The sequence below is a fragment of the Oncorhynchus mykiss genome, chromosome 2 (genome assembly GCF_057628025.1).
Source record: "Oncorhynchus mykiss isolate SJ-2025 chromosome 2, ASM5762802v1, whole genome shotgun sequence".
Taxonomy (NCBI): Eukaryota; Metazoa; Chordata; class Actinopteri; order Salmoniformes; family Salmonidae; genus Oncorhynchus; species Oncorhynchus mykiss.
Genome location: NC_143023.1, coordinates 34353778 through 34373232, shown reverse-complemented (window position 1 = coordinate 34373232; position 19455 = coordinate 34353778). Strand labels below are relative to the sequence as shown.

Sequence of the window (19455 nt, the reverse complement as noted above, 5' to 3'; positions counted from 1 at the left end):
ATTTCTGGGGGGAATGGCCCTAGCCCTCACCCTCCGATCCAACAGGTCCCAGACGTGCTCAATGGGATTGAGATCCGTGCTCTTCGCTGGCCATGGCAGAGCACTAACATTCCTGTCTTGCAGGAAATTATGCACAGAACGAGCAGTATGGCTGGTGGCATTGTCATGCTGGAGGGTCATGTCAGGATGAGCCTGCAGGAAGGGTACCACATGAGGGAGGAGGATGTCTTCCCTGTAACGCACAGCGTTGAGATTGCCTGCAATGACAACAAGCTCAGTCCGATGATGCTGTGACACACCGCCCCAGACCATGACGGACCATCCACCTCCAAATCGATCCCGCTCCAGAGTACAGGCCTGGTTGTAACACTCATTCCTTTGACGATAAACGCAAATCCGAACATCACCCCTGGTGAGACAACCGCGACTCGTCAGTGAAGAACACTTTTTGCCAGTCCTGTCTGGTCCAGCGACGGTGGGTTTGTGCCCATAGGCGACGTTGTTGCCGGTGATGTCTGGTGAGGACCTGCTTTTACAATAGGCCTACAAGCCCTCAGTCCAGCCTCTCCCAGCCTTTTGCAGACAGTCTGAGCACTGATGAAGGGGTTGTGCGTTCCTGGTGTAACTCTGGCAGTTATTGTTGCCATCCTTTACCTGTCCCGCAGGTGTGATGTTTGGATGTACCGATCCTGTGCAGGTGTTGTTACACATGGTCTGCCACTGTGAGGACGATCAGCTGTCCGTCCTGTAGCGCTGTCTTAGGCGTCTCAGTACAGACATTGCAATGTATTGCCCTGGCCACATCTGCATTCCTCATGCCTCCCTTGGAGCATGCCTAAGGCACGTTCACGCAGATGAGCAGGGACCCTGGGCATCTTTCTTTGTGGTTTTCAGAGTCAATAGAAAGGCCTCTTTAGTGTCTTAATTTTTCATAACTGTGACCTTAATTGCCTACCGTCTGTAAGCTGTTAGTGTCTTAACGACCGTTCCACGGGTGCATGTTCATTAATTGTTTATAGTTCATTGATCAAGCATGGGAAAAAGTGTTTAAACCGTTTACAGTCAAGATCTGTGAAGTTATTTGGATTTTAACGAATTATCTTTGAAAGACAGGGTCCTGAAAAAGGGACGTTTCTTTTGTATTTATTAATTACCAGGTCTCTTTAGATTAGGTTACTAAATTACAACAAGTTCACCTCAACCTCCGAGGGTCAAATAAACTAGTGTTGAAATATTATCTCAAACAGTTCCCAGGTAACCAGAAACCATGGTCCTGCTTGTGATTGGACAAGAGTTCAGTCAGTTGTGGGGTTGACTGAGGTCATGTTGAGATGGGATCCAGCTTTTGTCAAACTTACGCCCCCCAAAATATTTATTGCTAACACTAACTGCCACGTTAATTCTCCTAACCTGCTGCGTAAGTTCTCCTAAACCGCCTACAAAAAGTACTTTCTGACAAATGCTGGATACCTTCTAGCCATGACCGTTTACTGGGGATCATATTCCAAGTGTGAAGTACAGAGCAAAAGAGACATCCGCGGGTCATGAAAGTCCCTTTGATCATCCATGACATAAGCAGCAAAGTACATGCAATGAAAACAGACTAGATTCAATCATTTCGATCATGTAGAGAGTTGTATTTCTCAATCTCACAAAGACTTAAAAAAAATTAAAACATGGCAGACATAAAATTAAACCTTTTCCCAAAATAAATGTATCAAACCATTCTGTAGTAAAATTAAACCTGCCAAAAAGTACCAAAATATTTTGGGCTAAAAAATGTAAACCCCTTTATGACAATCACAATACCAAGCAGAATGATGTAGCTAATTTGTAAAGAAATTGGCAGTGTGAACAGAAATAGCCCATTCCGACAAAAAGACACAGGGGGAAAAAAATACAATCACAGAACTTACAGTATGACACCAATAAAGAAAGCTCTTGGGAAACTGCGACATCAAACTGTCCAGATTCAACACAATAATAATCCCCCTTCTGATAGCACGTATCAAGAAGGCTGCACTACACTATGCCCTGAAGGACATTAACAAAACTCATCATACATTTCCCCATGTCCCATTCTACTAGTTAATCAATGTCTGACATGGACCAAAGTGTATTTTGAATAAGCATAAATAGAACTCTCGGGAAATGAAATTATTTGAACTGTCTGTATTGATACATTTCATTGACAGAGTACTAGCATTTAAGCAAAATATTTCAAAATATACTTTGGTCCATGTCAGACATTAACTACTAGCATACTTCATCAATATGAATATACAAATATGAATGATGCCAAAACGGAGTAATAATAACATCACTATTGACAAATATCCAGTCAAGAGTTTTGTAAAAGCCATAAATTGTTTTAAACAGAAAAACCAAGGTTTGCCTGCCAAGGCAAGATGCAACTAGTGCAAATGTGCAAAACACAACCTTTTCAATGGGCCTACATACAATTGTGATTAGTAGTAAACTACCTTTGGAGAAAATGTTGGTTCATGCAACTCATCTATATAAAATGTGCATTGTACCTTCGTGGTTCTATGTTTTTTGCTCTTTCACTATCTTGTTTGTCTCTTTCATAATGTGTGTTTGACAGCAATCATGGGTTCAAATTTGTTCAGCAGGTTCTGTTGAAGTTCTTTGAGTAGATGATCCCGTTCTTCGGAATCCAGGAGAACTTGCTAAATAAAACAAGTTTACAAATCAAAATTGTCAGTTAATTTTGGTCCTTTAGTGCTTTTCTAAAGTCATGTATGGGCATACCTCGCTCATGTATAGACATACCTCAATGAGTTTGTCTCTCTTCTCCAGGCTCTCCCTCAATTTCCTCTCCTCCCTCTCTTTGTCATCCATTTCACTCCGCCAGGCTCGCTGTGCCTCCTTGTTCTCCTTCCCGCTCTCCCTCAGGTCATTGAGTGTGTCGTTGAGTTGCTTTGACAGCGAAGACACCGTCTGACTATGATTCTGCTGTTGCTCCTTGAGAAGGCAGGGAAAAGATGGGAAGAGAGGAAAGGTATAGGTTCAAATGAACAAACTATATTATAGGCTTGGTATTTTAGATACCTCACTGAAGATGACCTGAATTGTGTAAAAGACAATGGAAGACACAGCACATCTCAGTATATAGAGGGAGCCTCTTACTAGTCTTACATGGCTTCCCCTTCACTGATATGAAAGACAGGGATTGGTGAAAGCATCCACTCTCCCATCCTCGTTTGTACTCACCTGCACTATACCCTGATAGTCCTGCAGGGCGGTGGTGAGCTTGGAGAACTCCCGGCACATGGCGGCGCTGTGCTCCTCTCTGTCCTGTAACCAGGCTATCACTAGGCTCTCCTTCTCCTTCAACTGAGAGGCCAGAGCCCCCTCAGCCCCGCCTCCTGACACCCCTTGGCTAATCACAGAGTCAGACAGTGCCTGGGGGGAAAGAAAACAAGTTATGAGGAAGTAAGTCTCCCTGAAGCCCGTCAAAAGAGCTACATGTAGAATTTTTGCATTGTAATTTCAAAAAAAGTCCATATAATAGCTGCAGTAGTAGTGGAATGATAGTGTTTCACAATATTTTTTCACCCCAAAAATATTTTGGGCCAATACAAAAATCGCATTCTAAAATGCAGACCTTCTATTTGACAACAAAAGCGTACATCGCTAATTCTCTATGATTTTGCTATACAACATTCCTGTAGATTGTTCTAAAACTATTATTTGGTTAACAGTAATAGCCTATATATTATGTTGATTCCCACTTTAAAAGTATCTGCCTGTCCCTGTTTCGCAGTCTGCTGCTGTGTGAGTGAGCCGCTCACTCCCTCTCCCCACATTGTGCAAGGACAAATGGAACAATACAGAAATTTCACATTTGGAGCAACTTTGACATTTGGAGAAATGTGGATAAACGTCAGAATCTGATGTCAAAATTGGTAAAACTGTGATCTTGTTGTACAATAAACAAAAATGTGGCCTTTAATTGTCTCCAATTAAAGGCCACACTAAAATGTGCAGTTGTCACAACACAATGCCACAGATGTCTCAAGTTGAGGGAGTGTGCAATTGACATGCTGACTACACCAGAACTGTTGCCAGAGAATTTAATATTAATTTCTCTACCATAAGCCGCCTCTATCGTTTTAGGGAATTTTGCAGTACGTCCAACTGGCCTCACAACCGCACAGCACCTGTTTGGCGACGTGTTGGCGAGCAGTTTGCTAATGTCAACATTGCATTGAAAAGGGGCTGATATAATGTTGATTCGATCACAGAAAAATAGCGTTGATCTATATAGTGCAAACTAAAAGGGGAGAACTCGGTGAAGTTCAATCTCTTGTGTCTCTGTGTGGCTGCACACACGCGCAGCTTAGAGGGAACATTGCATTGTAATATATTTATTGTTATCAAGCTAAATAGTTATTCATCTCAATGTGACTTTGTCCATATTGCCCAGCTCTAGTACCTACTCCCCAAAAATATTTATTGCCGATTTATCACATTTTATAAAAACAATTTTTTAACATATCGTGATATGGATTTTTATCCATATTGCCCAGCTCTAGAAACTGCACCCCTCCTCTCTAACATCGGTATCAATAAAAGGCGTGGTCATCTCCTACTCAAGCACAAGGAACAACGGCAAACGTAGAAATCGCCCTGTCATTTCCTAGTTGCATAAAATCTACACCCTTAAAACTATTTCAGTTTATGTGAGAAAACATGCACTGAATAGTGTAGGGAATCATTGTACCATCTAAATCGCAGTGAAATATCTCTGACTGCTTGAAGTTGGTGGACGAAACTGAACGTAAAATAGCCCCCATCATGGTCCATGCTACCCGGGATCCTTGGATGTCGGATAGCACTAACCTCTCCACCGTATTGCAGGGAAATGGGAGGCGTGGGAGTGGAAAAGAGTTGTTTTAAAAAATAAAATAAAAAGAGTTGTCGTAATTCACCTTGCTTCCACATGGGTGAGAATGGACATGTAGCACCTTTAACTTGAATAACAGAGATCAGTGCATGCAGCACTGGTTACTGAACCTGACACAAACAATTGTGGGCACACTAAAAAGATATATATCTGGAATCAATTCTATTTAGATCAGGAATGGTCAAACGAATAGATAATCAAATCAATCAAAACACCATCTTTCAAGACATCTGGGTCTGTATTCGCAAAGCGTCTCAGAGTAGGAGTCCCACAGCACACCTAATTTAATTCAACCTATAGAGACACTGTAGGTTGAGGTGATCCCCCTCACCTGCATGTCTTTCTGAGAGCTCTCTAGTGCCTCCTTCAGGCAGAGGAGAAGTGACTCTTTCTCCTGTAGGACTGCTGTGAGGGCCTGGTCCCGCTGTCTCCACACTTCCCTCTCCTTCTGCACCTCCCGCTGCACTCGCTCCTTCTCAACCAGCTCCACTCTCAGTTCCTGGGGGTTAGAAGAAAAACAGGGCCCTTATGGGAGAAACGACTAGTAACACCTTTGACTGAATGACTATAGTGTATCCAGCACAATGTATTAACTCAAATTCATTCACAAAGTTGACATCTAAGTGAAAGAGCGTGAGGGTGTGTGTGTTCTACAGCAGCTGCCGTACACTGGCAGCACAGCAATCGCACGTGTGTGCTTTCAACATTAGACTCACATTGATGATGTCCTGGTTACATTGGAGCACAGCGTTGAGTGTGGAGAGGTCTTTCTCCCGGTCTCTCCCAGCCTTCTTCAGTGCCTCCAGCTCGCTCTCCATCCTCTTCTCCCTCTCACTCACCTCAGAGAGCAGAGCCTCCAGGGCTAGCTAATGAAGTGGTAGAACACAAGACATCAGCAAAATAACCTTGTACAGAAATGTTCTATATCCCATACTATACAACAGGTGGGTCTAATCCTGAATGCTGATTGGATAAAACCGCATTCCAGCCGGTGTCTATTCCACAAGTTGCCACCAAATCTATGACGTTAAAATGCCTATTTACTCTGTTCCATCTGACTGCGCAATCCACTGTCATCAGCCCAGTCAAGCAATTTATGAACTTGATTTCCACAATTAAAAGTGTCTAGACATTCTCAGATTTCTTTTAGACTAACATTTTGCTGTGTTGTTGGCTAGCTCCTGACAAGTGTGCACATTTTCTATGCCAAGCGAAATCGCACCTCATAAGCTCATTGTCTTGTATGTATCAAAATAAATGTCACTAGAAAACAGCAGAAACAAATGCAAATACTTTGCTGTTATTCTGGCTGCACTTTTTAACGCGACTAAGTTAGCCGTAGTTGGCTAGCTAGCAAGCAAGGGATAAGAACGTTGCCAGCCAGTATGGCAATGGAACATTTAGAACGAAGGACTGGGTCGCGTCTAGATACAGAACAAACGTAGTCTCGGGCCCAACAACACCCATGCCAATATCCTCCAAACACCGGCTTCCCTGGCATTATCACTTAAGTAATGTCATATTTAAAAAGGAAATATTCACACATTTTATTGTCCATGCTTTGACAGTCTACACAAGTTTATTTGGAGTTAAAAGATTTGATTGTAAACCAGCCTATTCAAATCATAATCAAATGGGATCGATCTTAGCCCTCACCTTATTGTCGGAGAGAGTTTGTTTCAGATTGTCAGTGAGTGCCTGTGTTAGCCTGTCAGCCACATCAGTCCCTGTCCCCACCTCAACACACATCTTCCTGATCAGACACATGCACTCCTGAGACAGACAGGAAGACAGGAAATTAACGTCTGATCATGGAATAACACATGGCTTGTCCCAGAGATGGCATCAGAAAAGGACTTGATGTGGTAAGGAAAAAAAACACATTTAAATGACATCAATTACACCAGAATACAAAAACTGCATTTAAACAAATGTCTCAATGATAAATATTGCGACAATGATAGTTAAGGGTTTGCCACAAATTATCAATTTGGGTTGATAATTGGATTTCTTGATTATTGTTATTATTTTATTTTTTATGGATTATTTGTGTACCTGCTTGACATTTTACTGCATTGTTAGGAGCTAGTAATATAAGCATTTAATTGCACCCGCTATAACATCTGCTAAACTGTGTACACGACCAATAAATGTGACAAAAATACACATAGAACCGGTCAAAACGTTTGAACACACCTACTCATTCAAGGGTTTTTGTTTATTTTGACCATGTTCTACATTGTAGAGTAATAGTGAAGACATCCAAACTATGAAATAACATATGGAATCATGTAGTAACCAAAGAAGTGTTACACAAATCAAAATACATTTTATATTTGAGGTTCTTCAAAGTAGCCACCCTTTGCCTTGATGACAACTTTGCACACTCAACCAGCTTCATGAGGTAGCCACCTGGAATTATTTTCCAAAAGTCTTGAAGTTTAGTACATATGCTGAGAACTTGTTGGTTGCTTTTCCTTCACTCTGTGGGCCAACTCATCCCTAACCACCTGAATTGGGTTTAAGTCAGGTGATTGTGGATGCAGCACTCCATCACTCTCCTTCTTGGTCAAATACCTCTTACACAGCCTGGAGGTGTTTTGGCTCATTGTCCTGTTGAAAAACAAAATTATTGTCCCACTAAGCGCAAACCAGATGGGATGGAGTATTGCTGCAGAATGCTGTGGTAGCCATGCTGGTTAAGAGTGCCTTGAATTCTAAATAAATCACAGACAGTGTCACCAGCAAAGCACCCCCACACCACCACCTCCATGCTTCACGGTGGGAACCACACACAGTGGTGTAAAGAACTTAAGTAAAAAATTATTTCAAGTACTACTTGAAATTGGGGTATCTGTACTTTATTTATATTCTTGACAATTTTACTTCACTACATTCCTAAAGAAAATGTTACTTTTTACGCCATATATTTTCCCTGACAACCCAAAGTGCTCGTTAAATTTCAATGCTTAGCAGGATAGGAAAATTGTGAATTCATGCATTTATCAAGATAAAATGTGGCCATCCTTACTGCCTATGGTCTAGTGGACTCACAAACACAAATGCATATTTTGTAAAAGTCTGAGTGTTGGGAGTGTGCCCCTGGCTATCTGTAAATTTGCTTACTATAAGGAATTTTAAATGATTTATACTTTTACTTTTGATACTTAAGTATATTTTAGCAATAACATACTTTTTGAAACTTAAGTACAGTTGAAGTCAGAAGTTTAAATACACTTAGGTTGGAGTCATTAAAATTTGTTTTTCAACCACTCCACACATTTCTCGTTAACAAACTATAGTTTTGGCAAGTCGGTTAAGGACATCTACTTTGTGCATGACACAAGTAATTTTTCCAACAATTGTTTACAGAGATTATTTCACTGTATCACAATTCCAGTGGGTCAGAAGTTTACATACACTAAGTTGACTGTGCCTTTAAACAGCTTGGAAAGTTCCAGAAAATTATGTCATGGCTTTAGAAGCCTCTGATAGGCTAATTGACATAATTTGAGTCAATTGGAGGTGTACCTGTATTTCAAGGCCTACCTTCAAACTCAGTGACTCTTTGCTTGACATGGGAAAATCAAAAATCAGCCAAGACCTCAGAAAAAAATTGTACACCTCCACAAGTCGTTCATCCTTGGGAGCAATTTCCAAATGCCTGAAGGTACCACGTTCATCTGTACAAACAACAGTAAGCAAGTATAAACACCATGGAACCATGTAGCCGTCATACCGCTCAGGAAGGAGACACGTTCTGTCTCCTAGAGATGAATGTACTTTGGTGCGAAAAGTGCAAATCAATCCCAGAACAACAGCAAATGACCTTGTGAAGAAGCTGGAGGAAACAGGTACAAAAGTATCTATATCCATAGTAAAACAAGTCCTATATCGACATAACCTGAAAGGCCGCTCAGCAAGGAAGAAGCCACTGCTCCAAAACAGCCATAAAAAAAGCCAGACTACGGTTTGCAACTGCACATGGGGACAAAGATGGTACTTTTTGGAGAATCCTCTGGTTCTCTGGTCTGATGAAACAAAAATAGAACTGTTTGGCCATAATGACCATCGTTCTGTTTGGAGGAAAAAGGGGGAGGCTTGCAAGCTGTAGAATATCATCCCAACCGTGAAGCACGGGGGTGCAGCATCATGTTGTGGGGGTGCTTTGCTGCAGGAGCGACTGGTGCACTTCACAAAATAGATTGCATCATGAGGAAATGTATGTGGATATATTCAAGCAACATCTCAAAACATCAGTCAGAAAGTTAACGCTTGGTCGCAAATGGGTCTTCCAAATGGACAATGACCCAAAGCATACCTCCAAAGTTGTTGCAAAATGGCTTAAGACAAGGATTTTTTTCTAGGATTAAATGTCAGGAATTGTGAGAAAAAAAAGGAGTTTAAATGTATTTGGCTGAGGTGTATGTACAATTCGACTTAAACTATATATTTAAAACCAAATACTTTTTGGCTTTAACTCTAGTACAATTTTACTGGGTAACATTCACTTGAGTAACTTTCCATTAAGGTATCTATACTTTTACTCAAGTATGACAATTGCAGCTCACAAAGACACAGCGGTTGGAACCAAAAATCTCAAATATGGACTCATCAGTCCAAAGGACAGATTTGCACCAGTCAAATATCAATTGCCCGTGTTTCTTGGCCCAGGCAAGTCTTCGTATTATTAATGTCCATTAGTATTGGTTTCTTTGCAGCAATTCGACCATGAAGGCTTGATTTACACAGTCTCCTCTGAACAGTTGATGTTGATGTGTCTTACTCGAACTCTGAAGCATTCATTTGGGCTGCAATCTGAGGTGCAGCTAATTTCCTATTTCTGAGGGTGGTAATTCTAATGAATTAATCCTCTGCAGCAGAGGTAACTCTGGGTCTTCCTTTCCTGTGGCGGTCCTCATGAGAGCCAGTTTCATCATAACGCTTGATGGTTTTTGTGACTGCACTTGAAGAAACTTAAAGTTCTTGAAATTTAACAAGGCACACCTATTAATTTAAATGCATTCCAGGTGACTACACCATAAAGCTGGTTGAGAGGATTCCAAGAGTGTACTGAAGTGTACTGACACCATGAAGCTGTTATCAAGGCAAAGGATGGCTACACTTGTTTTGGTTACTACATGATTCCATATGTGTTACTTCATAGTTTTGATGTCTTCACTACTATTCAACAATGTAGAAAATAGTAAAACAAACTAAAAACCCTGGAATGAGTAGGTGTTCAAACTTTTGACTGGTACTCTATATTAAACCGATTTGATTTATCCATTTGGCTAACAGTCAGTATATGTTAAGCTGAGGAAGTTTGCTCACCCATACAAACTTCAATAGAGTTAGACGTTTTGTTTGGGTTTTGTAATGAAAATGGATTCCTATCTGCTAAAATCACTACATCTTAAGTTAGGTCTGGGAGTTTAAGAGCTTGGGGTGTCCATGTTGTGATGGTAACATTCCACTAGCTCAGCCACTGTCTCATTCGTGAGTGAAGTGGATCCCTGTGTTTTAGGCATGACTGCATTGTCTCCCCTCATAGAATCAGTATGAATCACTCACCCGGATAACTCTATCTCTGCTGAGCAACGAATGCCCCAAACTCTGCAGTAGCAAGTTTCCCCCGTCCTTCTGCGGAAACTGAAAAAGCCATAATCACAACATACACAGGACTTCGATGAAGGATGTTAAGTAAACACGGGGTTGGCATTGTTGCAGCGATAGAAGAGCAGACTAGCCTGGTACTAGATCAGTGTGTGTTTTCTTTCAAACTGATGACAATGACCACAGGCGTTGCAAAGACAGCACAAACATATCTGGGACCAGGCTAGAGCAGCAGACCTGTCCATTTTGAAGCCAGTGTCTTGTGGGTGATATATACCACTATAATACAGTTGATGCTTTCATAGAATGCAGGCAATCAGTTTGCATTATTGTAATAAATTTAGAACATATAGTATAAGCCTATAAATTTGCCCCGCAAGTGCCAAGTGTAAAAGCTCCCCACCACAAAAGCTTGATATACTGTGAAACCTCACACAGAGCACACAAATAATCCCAATGATTGACATATTTGAATTTTTCTAGGATTGGGTAGAGCTAATGCCAGATTCCAGGCAAATTCAAATATTTCCTTGTGTAGAGCTTTCTGTGGTGCTCTTAATCGTCAAAGCTCTTCGTGGATTTACAGCTCCCATTCCCAGACTGAACTTGCTAATAGGGCTTGCTAAAATATCCCAAAAACTGGAACTCAAGCTAGACCGGAATCTCAGACGCAAATCTCATGAAATGAGAATCAGTTTAGGTAAGATGCCTTAACAGCTGGGGGTGAGGCCTAGACATGCTAGATGCATAGATGCATGGTTGGATAACTTGAGTCTACTGGAAAGAGGTAAGGACAAGAGATGCCACTCAGCAGCTGAGTAGCATGTTAATGATCTCTTTATGAAAAGCCATCCTGAGCTGCAGGGCAAACTCCACTAGTTGGGGAAGATTCCAGGGAGATGTGTGTGTGTGTGTGTGTGTGGTTATATGAGTGCACCTGCATTAAGGAGACACCACCCCCCAGTCCAGAAACCAAACCAAACTCTAACACACCCATCATTCCTTGCATAATGCTTTATTTGTGCTTAGTCAACACAAACGTGGCTTAAAGACATTGCTATCCAAGTGATTCTGTAGACGTGCGTGCGCACGCAAGTACATGAAGAGGAAGCATGTTAGGGACACTATGTTCAGGCCATTATATTGCTGTGCACCAGCTGACGAGGCCTATACCTGTTTATCTTGTATAAAATGTCAACAGTCAATTACCATGACAGGGAGTGTCAACCTCAGTTGTACTTGTGTGTGTGCGCGCAACCAAATCATCATGACCCTTCAATTCCGCTCACCAATTTATACTGTTTTCTTTCTCAATTGAGTTACTATAAATACTATGGACCGGTTTCCCAGACACAGCCTAGTCCTAGTATAAAAAATATATATAAATGCTTTCATTGGAGAATCTCCATTGAGAATGCTTTTTAGTCCATGAGTAGGCTTCATTTGTGTCTAGGAATCCAGCTGAAAATGTCTAAACTCAGGGGGAATCAATGTCAAATCAATAAACTGCTCAGTGCTTACCTTAAGCCAATCCTCTGGTCCACTGACATTAGCTTCTGGTTTGGTTTTGGTCCCGTGTTTAAGCTCAGTTTCTAGGGTCTTGATGCGTGTCATGGCTTGATCAAGCTGTCCTCTCAACTGTCTGACTGCAAGGTGCACTCGGCCTGTATTACTCTGAAATGAAATAATAAAACGGCATTTTGTGAAAGACATAAGTTGTCACTTAATTCTGTTGAAGTCCTACTCCTGTATTTATAAGTAAGAGAATATTCAGTTGGACTTTTGCACTGGCTCCAGACATTAGATACTAGATGGCATATTACAGACCACTAAGTAAATATTTACACTTCGTGATAGACGGAGTGATCCACAGACCACAGGCAAGGCAACCAGTCGGAAAATCCTCATTTAGGGCAGAGATATTTTCCTGACCAGGGAAAGGGCCCATTTATAGGCTATGGGAATCCAAAGTGTTGTCGTCAGAAAAAAATCCTAGCCCTACTTATAATCACTTCCTATCATTATTTGGCATGCTGGATTTTGATAGAATATAAGAAAAACTCACTTCTCTGTGTAGTGGAATAAACTCGTCCCTCAATTCAGTCAGAACGTCATTTGTCTCTCCATCCACTTCCTCTCCTCCATTCTCCCGCTCTCCAAAATTCAGCACCCTTGTTACCTCAGGGGAGGATGTCTCACCCACCTCTCCTGAATATCGCCCTTCCCTCTTACCCAAAACGGGAATCTTACTCCCCAAAGGTGAACTGACAGGCTTTCCTTCAATACCTTTCAACTCTCTGAGGACCAGGAGTGACAAATCATCTGGAAAATCAAATGGATCACGGCAACCCAGCGAGTCCAGCGATTGGATGGACTCAGTGCGAGAGGATGCTCGTAAGGAGAGAGCGGATCCAGTCAATGACGCTGGGCTAGAGCTTAGCGACGGCACTCTCGACCAATGAAGAGGCATGCTCTGCGACTTATCCCGCGATAGAGCCAAGGGGGAAAAGGGTTGGAAGGGTAGGCGGCGGGGAACCCCACAAACTGACTCATAGGCGGAGTCGGACACCCTCAGAGAATCACATCCCTCACAATTTTTCCCCATCGTGCATCGTTTCCCCGTTCTCCTGAAGTATGGACATGCGTCCCATTTCTCAGACCAGCACTCATACTCTGACAGGGCCATGTTCTCCTTCAACATTTCAATGTAACCCTCTCGGTTTCCCATTCCCTCCCCATCCTCCTCACTAGTGCTGCTCCTCATCCGGAAATCCTGAGGGCATCGCTGGCGGTAAGAGCTGCGTACCCACTGCCTGACCTTGTCCCTCTCCTGGGTCAACTTCTGAAGCCTCTCAGAAGATAAGACCCTCACCCTGGAAATGACAGAGTCAAACTTGAAAACCCGCTCTAGAACTGAAACACATTTGCCACACAAGAACTCCCCCCGCCCACTGCCCCGTGGTACGGACTGGCCTAGTATGTGTGTCAGCACAGAGAGAAGGTCCATTGCTTTAGAAGGTGAGGAAAGGGACGAGAGAGAGACCGTGGAGCCAAGAGACATGGTGCTACCTGCAAAGTGGGAAAAGAAAACATTAGAACAGACACACGCACACACACACACACACACGCAGAGAAGTGCGCACACACACACACACACCTCACCCCAGGGGCTGCTTTGAGAAGACTTGGAGAGACTTCCCCTGCCCAGCGAGTCTGATGGGGTCTGAGGCTGACCATTTTTCTTGTTCTGACCCCCAAAGAGCCATCGCCGTTGGTTGCCGTGCAAGTCACCCCCACACACCAGACACTCCTCACCTTTGCCTCTGGAGGACATAGTAGACGGAGGGGCTAGAAAATCCCGATGTCCACAGAATGATCTTCAATATTCTGTTGGAATAAAGCAGAAAAGACTCTTCGCTGCAGCCTTAACTAAATGTATTCTAAACTTTTTGATCATGGTGTAGGTAACGGTTTGATATCTAATCTTAGAATTACATTCTGTATAATTGCATTTGCTGGCAGTGACATTCAAAATAGTTTTTTCCAAGTCAGAATTGGGTTTTCAAGAGCTGGCTTCACTTTTGGCCCACTTATATATTAAACATTATTATACTAGGCTGTTTAGCCTAATTCAGTTATATGCTCTCACCAGCTTGCAGCGTAGAGCCTCGATTTTTGCTTTGCCTCAGTGCGCTTTAATATTATAATGTGGATGTTTTGTTCAACATGTTGGCTCTTTTAGCACAGAGCTGTGAGTGTTTACAGTTGCAACCCACAGCCGCCTACACGTCGACCTTGAACCACGCTGTCAGTACATTTCGCAAACTGTCAAAGCAACAAAAACAAGCCTCAAACTTTCACGATCTCCCCGCCATTCGTTTCACTGCTCGCTTGTACCTATGATTATGAACTTTAGACAACAGCAGCCTATTCTATTCCTATACAATTTCGAATATCTTACACCAGCAGCTGTCGTCTCTTTCTGTTGCCCGCGGTACACAACCTATAACCAAAACTAATGACCTGTCTATGCAGTCCTATTTTAAGAGGCGGAGGTGTGTAAATACATTTCATTCCGACAACGCGGAGTCCGTAACCACGAAAGTTCTAGACTGTGTTCACCGTCTGAATCAAGTTAAGCAGTATGACTTCACCAATTTAATTATCCTTCCTTTAAAGATTGCCAAAATCACATATTTGTTTTCTGTGCCTCCACTTTTAGACCATCTGCATGCATAAAGCGTTTGGATAAGTATGGTATATCTTTCTCGGTCAATTAAATCTGGTTTCGCGCTCTGAACACGATAAAGTTGGGAAGTCTTGAACGCAAACATTAATCCCGGTGGCTTCCTCGGTGAAGTTAACCGGGTCCCATCTACATTTGAATGACTTTACCAATGACCACATAGTAAAAAAATAAATACAATAATAATTTTAAAAAAGTGTCTTACAATGTCAACCAGGAACTCGAGAACACTGCAGTTGCATACACCGGAAAGGAGCTGTGAGTGTGCACTACCTTGCTGACGTCATTAGTCATACCTGGGGTGTATTCATTACGCCAATTCTGTTGCAAAACGTTTCGTAAACGGAACGAAACGGGGAGGGACCCACCTGAATTTGTCCAATAGAACATCTCTGTTTGGACTAATGATTACACCACTGTTTTGAGAAGTGAATGGCCGTAAATCAGCAGTCGATTGGATTATTTTCATAGGCACACTTGTCATTGGTAATATACCGCGCCAGAGCTCCTTCCTCAACTAATAGCTACAATGGAATGGAATTCAAGTTTATGCAACATTAATCATTACATTTCATTCTGGTGGCAATCATTCCCATAATATAGCCCACCGGAAAAAACATTTAGCCTACGGTTTTTAATTTCTGCTCAGATCATGTAATCTATGGAAATCTATGGAACTATGACATTTGCATGCTTGGGCGATTGTGTGCCAATATGGTAGTCCAATGTTTGGTAATTCTTTTTAAGATTCAGTCAAATATAAAGATTATACACTATCATCAATCACAAAGATTTATTCAAAGAGAGAAACAAGTCTGATTCACCAGGAGAAGAGTGAAAGCATTGTGCAAGCACACACCATGTGAAATTGAGTTCAATTCAGTGTATTTCCTATTATTGTACAAAAAACACTTGATTTCGCTGTTTCATAATCACAGACAAACAATACTGTATATATAAAAAAAGGCACTACATACAACTATGATATGTCAATCAAAGACAATGTGCATAACCTTTTATGTCTGTTCTGTGAACATTATATCCAGTGTGTATGTGTGCACTCCTCTATGCAGCCTCTGAACACCGTCTCATTAGAATGCCAATAGCTGTGCTTCACTCCTGAGAGCACATACACAGCCAGGTCTCCACGAGCATGCAATGTCTTCAGCCCAAACGAATCCCTAACGTACCACTATTCAAATGAGAGAGACAAAGAAGCACATAGTTACCCATCACATTATGACATGAACATTATCAATGATGGTAGATGATACCATTAAACTAACTTACTTCCTGGTTCCTCATCTCAACAATGGTCTCGTTAAAGTCATAAAATCCAAACTGACTGATTGAAGAGAACAGAAATGGTTAGTCCAATAGGTATAGAGTGTCACTAGTGTCGAGCCCACGTCTCAGAGATGCAACCAATGTGTGTGTAAGAATGCAGGATATACAACGGGGCAATTCATTTTGTGTAAAATAATGGTGGTGATGGTGACCATGGATACCTGGACTCCCATGGTGTAATCACGCCATCATCTGGTCCTCCAATCAACACCAGCTTGTTGATACGCAGGAAGTTCTTCCTCCACTTTGATGATTAGAGAGAGAGATACATGTATTTGTTTTGAGAGTGAGAGTAACTAGGTCTCTCCACATTTTATAGAATTTAAAACTACTTAGGCCAACAGTGTCAGTAGGGCCAGACTGAATCTGAAGTTTTATCAAATATATATATTCTGGGAAAGTATGTTAACCCAAACTAAATGTGTTGCTACAAAATGTGTAGTTCTGTTCATTATGCAGACAAGGTAGTGTGAAAGGAGAAGTAAGGAACTTTGCTGGAGATTTTGTCTCTCCCTTATCAGTCAATGATGACTAATCGAATCTAGGTTTTCAGTTTTGGATATTGAGATATATGCAGTAGGAATGAATTTCAGTACCTGTCATTTCCCTGTGTGGTCTCTCTCCATTCAGCAGGGCCAGATAATTGCTGCTCTTCAGGAAGCGTTCTCTTTGGTGTGGGTCTGGTAGGACAAAACATTTTGGTGCAAAAAAAAAAAAAAAAAAGAACAGTTGTGAGCCTCTTTACTGTGCTCAGATACACATCTACAAACAAAAGTTCTGGTCCTCTATTTGTTCGACAACCGAAGTTACCCTTTAACTACCCAATTCTGTCTTACCATTCCAGAAATTTCAGATGGACCATTTCTGTCCCACTGAAGAGTAGCACAGGTGAAAAACACGGGCCTTTAGATAGTGAGGAAAAAACAATGTCAGAATTTCTGTGTCTGTGGGAGAAGCACAACGAAAAGGCTAGTTAAATGTGGGTGGTGTGTGGAACATATAATGTGTTTGAAGTTCACATTCGGCTTGCAAAGTTTCACTTTTTATTTGAAATGTGAGACATGAATAGATTTTAGTTTTACTTTGTTGTATGACAAAAAGCAAAACTTCAATGTGTTAGAATTTGTTGGAGGAAATCATTTAAAAAAAAGACCTATACATAGAGTGCCTTGCGAAAGTATTCGGCCCCCTTAAACTTTGCAACCTTTTGCCACATTTCAGGCTTCAAACATAAAGATATAAAACTGTATTTTTTTGTGAAGAATCAACAACAAGTGGGACACAATCATGAAGTGGAACGACATTTATTGGATATTTCAAACTTTTTTAACAAATCAAAAACTGAAAAATTGGGCGTGCAAAATTATTCATCCCCCTTAAGTTAATACTTTGTAGCGCCACCTTTTGCTGCGATTACAGCTGTAAGTCGCTTGGGGTATGTCTCTATCAGTTTTGCACATCGAGAGACTGACATTTTTTCCCATTCCTCCTTGCAAAACAGCTCGAGCTCAGTGAGGTTGGATGGAGAGCATTTGTGAACAGCAGTTTTCAGTTCTTTCCACAGATTCTCGATTGGATTCAGGTCTGGACTTTGACTTGGCCATTCTAACACCTGGATATGTTTATTTTTGAACCATTCCATTGTAGATTTTGCTTTATGTTTTGGATCATTGTCTTGTTGGAAGACAAATCTCTGTCCCAGTCTCAGGTCTTTTGCAGACTCCATCAGGTTTTCTTCCAGAATGGTCCAGTATTTGGCTCCATCCATCTTCCCATCAATTTTAACCATCTTCCCTGTACCTGCTGAAGAAAAGCAGGCCCAAACCATGATGCTGCCACCACCATGTTTGACAGTGGGGATGGTGTGTTCAGGGTGATGAGCTGTGTTGCTTTTACGCCAAACATAACGTTTTGCATTGTTGCCAAAAAGTTCAATTTTGGTTTAATCTGACCAGAGCACCTTCTTCCACATGTTTGGTGTGTCTCCCAGGTGGCTTGTGGCAAACTTTAAACGACACTTTTTATGGATATCTTTAAGAAATGGCCTTCTTCTTGCCACTCTTCCATAAAGGCCAGATTTGTGCAATATACGACTGATTGTTGTCCTATGGACAGAGTCTCCCACCTCAGCTGTAGATCTCTGCAGTTCATCCAGAGTGATCATGGGCCTCTTGGCTGCATCTCTGATCAGTCTTCTCCTTGTATGAGCTGAAAGTTTAGAGGGACGGCCAGGTCTTGGTAGATTTGCAGTGGTCTGATACTCCTTCCATTTCAATATTATCGCTTGCACAGTGCTCCTTGGGATGTTTAAAGCTTGGGAAATCTTTTTGTATCCAAATCCGGCTTTAAACTTCTTCACAACAGTATCTCGGACCTGCCTGGTGTGTTCCTTGTTCTTCATGATGCTCTCTGCGCTTTTAACGGACCTCTGAGACTATCACAGTGCAGGTGCATTTATACGGAGACTTGATTACACACAGGTGGATTGTATTTATCATCATTAGTCATTTAGGTCAACATTGGATCATTCAGAGATCCTCACTGAACTTCTGGAGAGAGTTTGCTGCCCTGAAAGTAAAGAGGCTGAATAATTTTGCACGCCCAATTTTTAAGTTTTTGATTTGTTAAAAAAGTTTGAAATATCTAATAAATGTCCTTCCACTTCATGATTGTGTCCCACTTGTTGTTGATTCTTCACAAAAAAATACAGTTTTATATCTTTATGTTTGAAGCCTGAAATGTGGCAAAAGGTCGCAAAGTTCAAGGGGGCCGAATACTTTCGCAAGGCACTGTAAGCCTTGCTTGATAGAAAATGACTTATGAGAAGAAAGTGACCATCACTGACCTCCATACTGGCCAGCCTGTGGTGATGAGAGGGAGATGAAGGACTGGACATTATGGTCAGGAAGTGTAGAAAGAAGTCCTCGACATATCAGACCACCTAGGAGAAGCAGGGGGAGACAACATTAAGCAGACAGAGCTATATCTCTATGTCTTGTTCCAAAAATGCTAAATAACTGAGATAGAGAGACCTTGTGAGAAGCAGATAAGATGGACGCCATGCTATGCCTCCTGCATGATTGGATAGAACATATTTTTGAAGCCCTGCACCTGCACCCACAGTGGCGTCGGGCTGGCCATGTTATCATACAGATCTATCACTGACATATTGGTACCTGGATGGGCCAGTCAAAATAAGATACAAGAAAAAATTATGTACTTGAAACATGTTATTCTATCATATTATAACATCCATTATAAACTGGGTGGTTCGAGCCCTGAATGCTGATTGGCTGAAAGCCATGGTATATCAGAC

The 19455-nt window shown here is 41.7% G+C and overlaps 1 protein-coding gene and 1 pseudogene across 7 annotated transcripts; both read right to left on the bottom strand.

The window, feature by feature from the left end:
• Positions 1–1616: 1616 nt before the first annotated feature.
• LOC110488331 (uncharacterized) lies at positions 1617–15101 on the bottom strand. Of its 7 annotated transcripts, none has more exons than XM_021560537.3 (11): positions 14998–15101; positions 13709–13869; positions 12612–13615; positions 12068–12220; positions 10505–10582; positions 6587–6703; positions 5647–5796; positions 5262–5429; positions 3235–3426; positions 2794–2985; positions 1617–2690 (listed from the first exon to the last, which is right to left on the bottom strand). In XM_021560537.3, the coding sequence occupies exons 1-11, from the start codon at positions 15084–15086 to the stop codon at positions 2586–2588; spliced, it is 2409 nt and encodes an 802-aa protein (XP_021416212.3). In that variant the 5' UTR covers positions 15087–15101; the 3' UTR covers positions 1617–2585. The 7 variants fall into 7 exon arrangements, with proteins under 7 accessions (XP_021416212.3, XP_090054171.1, XP_021416222.3 ...); XM_090198045.1 differs by having other exon boundaries at positions 13704–13933; positions 14998–15080; XM_021560547.3 differs by having other exon boundaries at positions 13709–13933; positions 14998–15080.
• Positions 15102–15757: 656 nt separating this feature from the next.
• On the bottom strand, positions 15758–19319 carry LOC110533739 (lysosomal thioesterase PPT2-A-like; annotated as a pseudogene).
• Between the last annotated feature and the right edge of the window lie 136 nt (positions 19320–19455).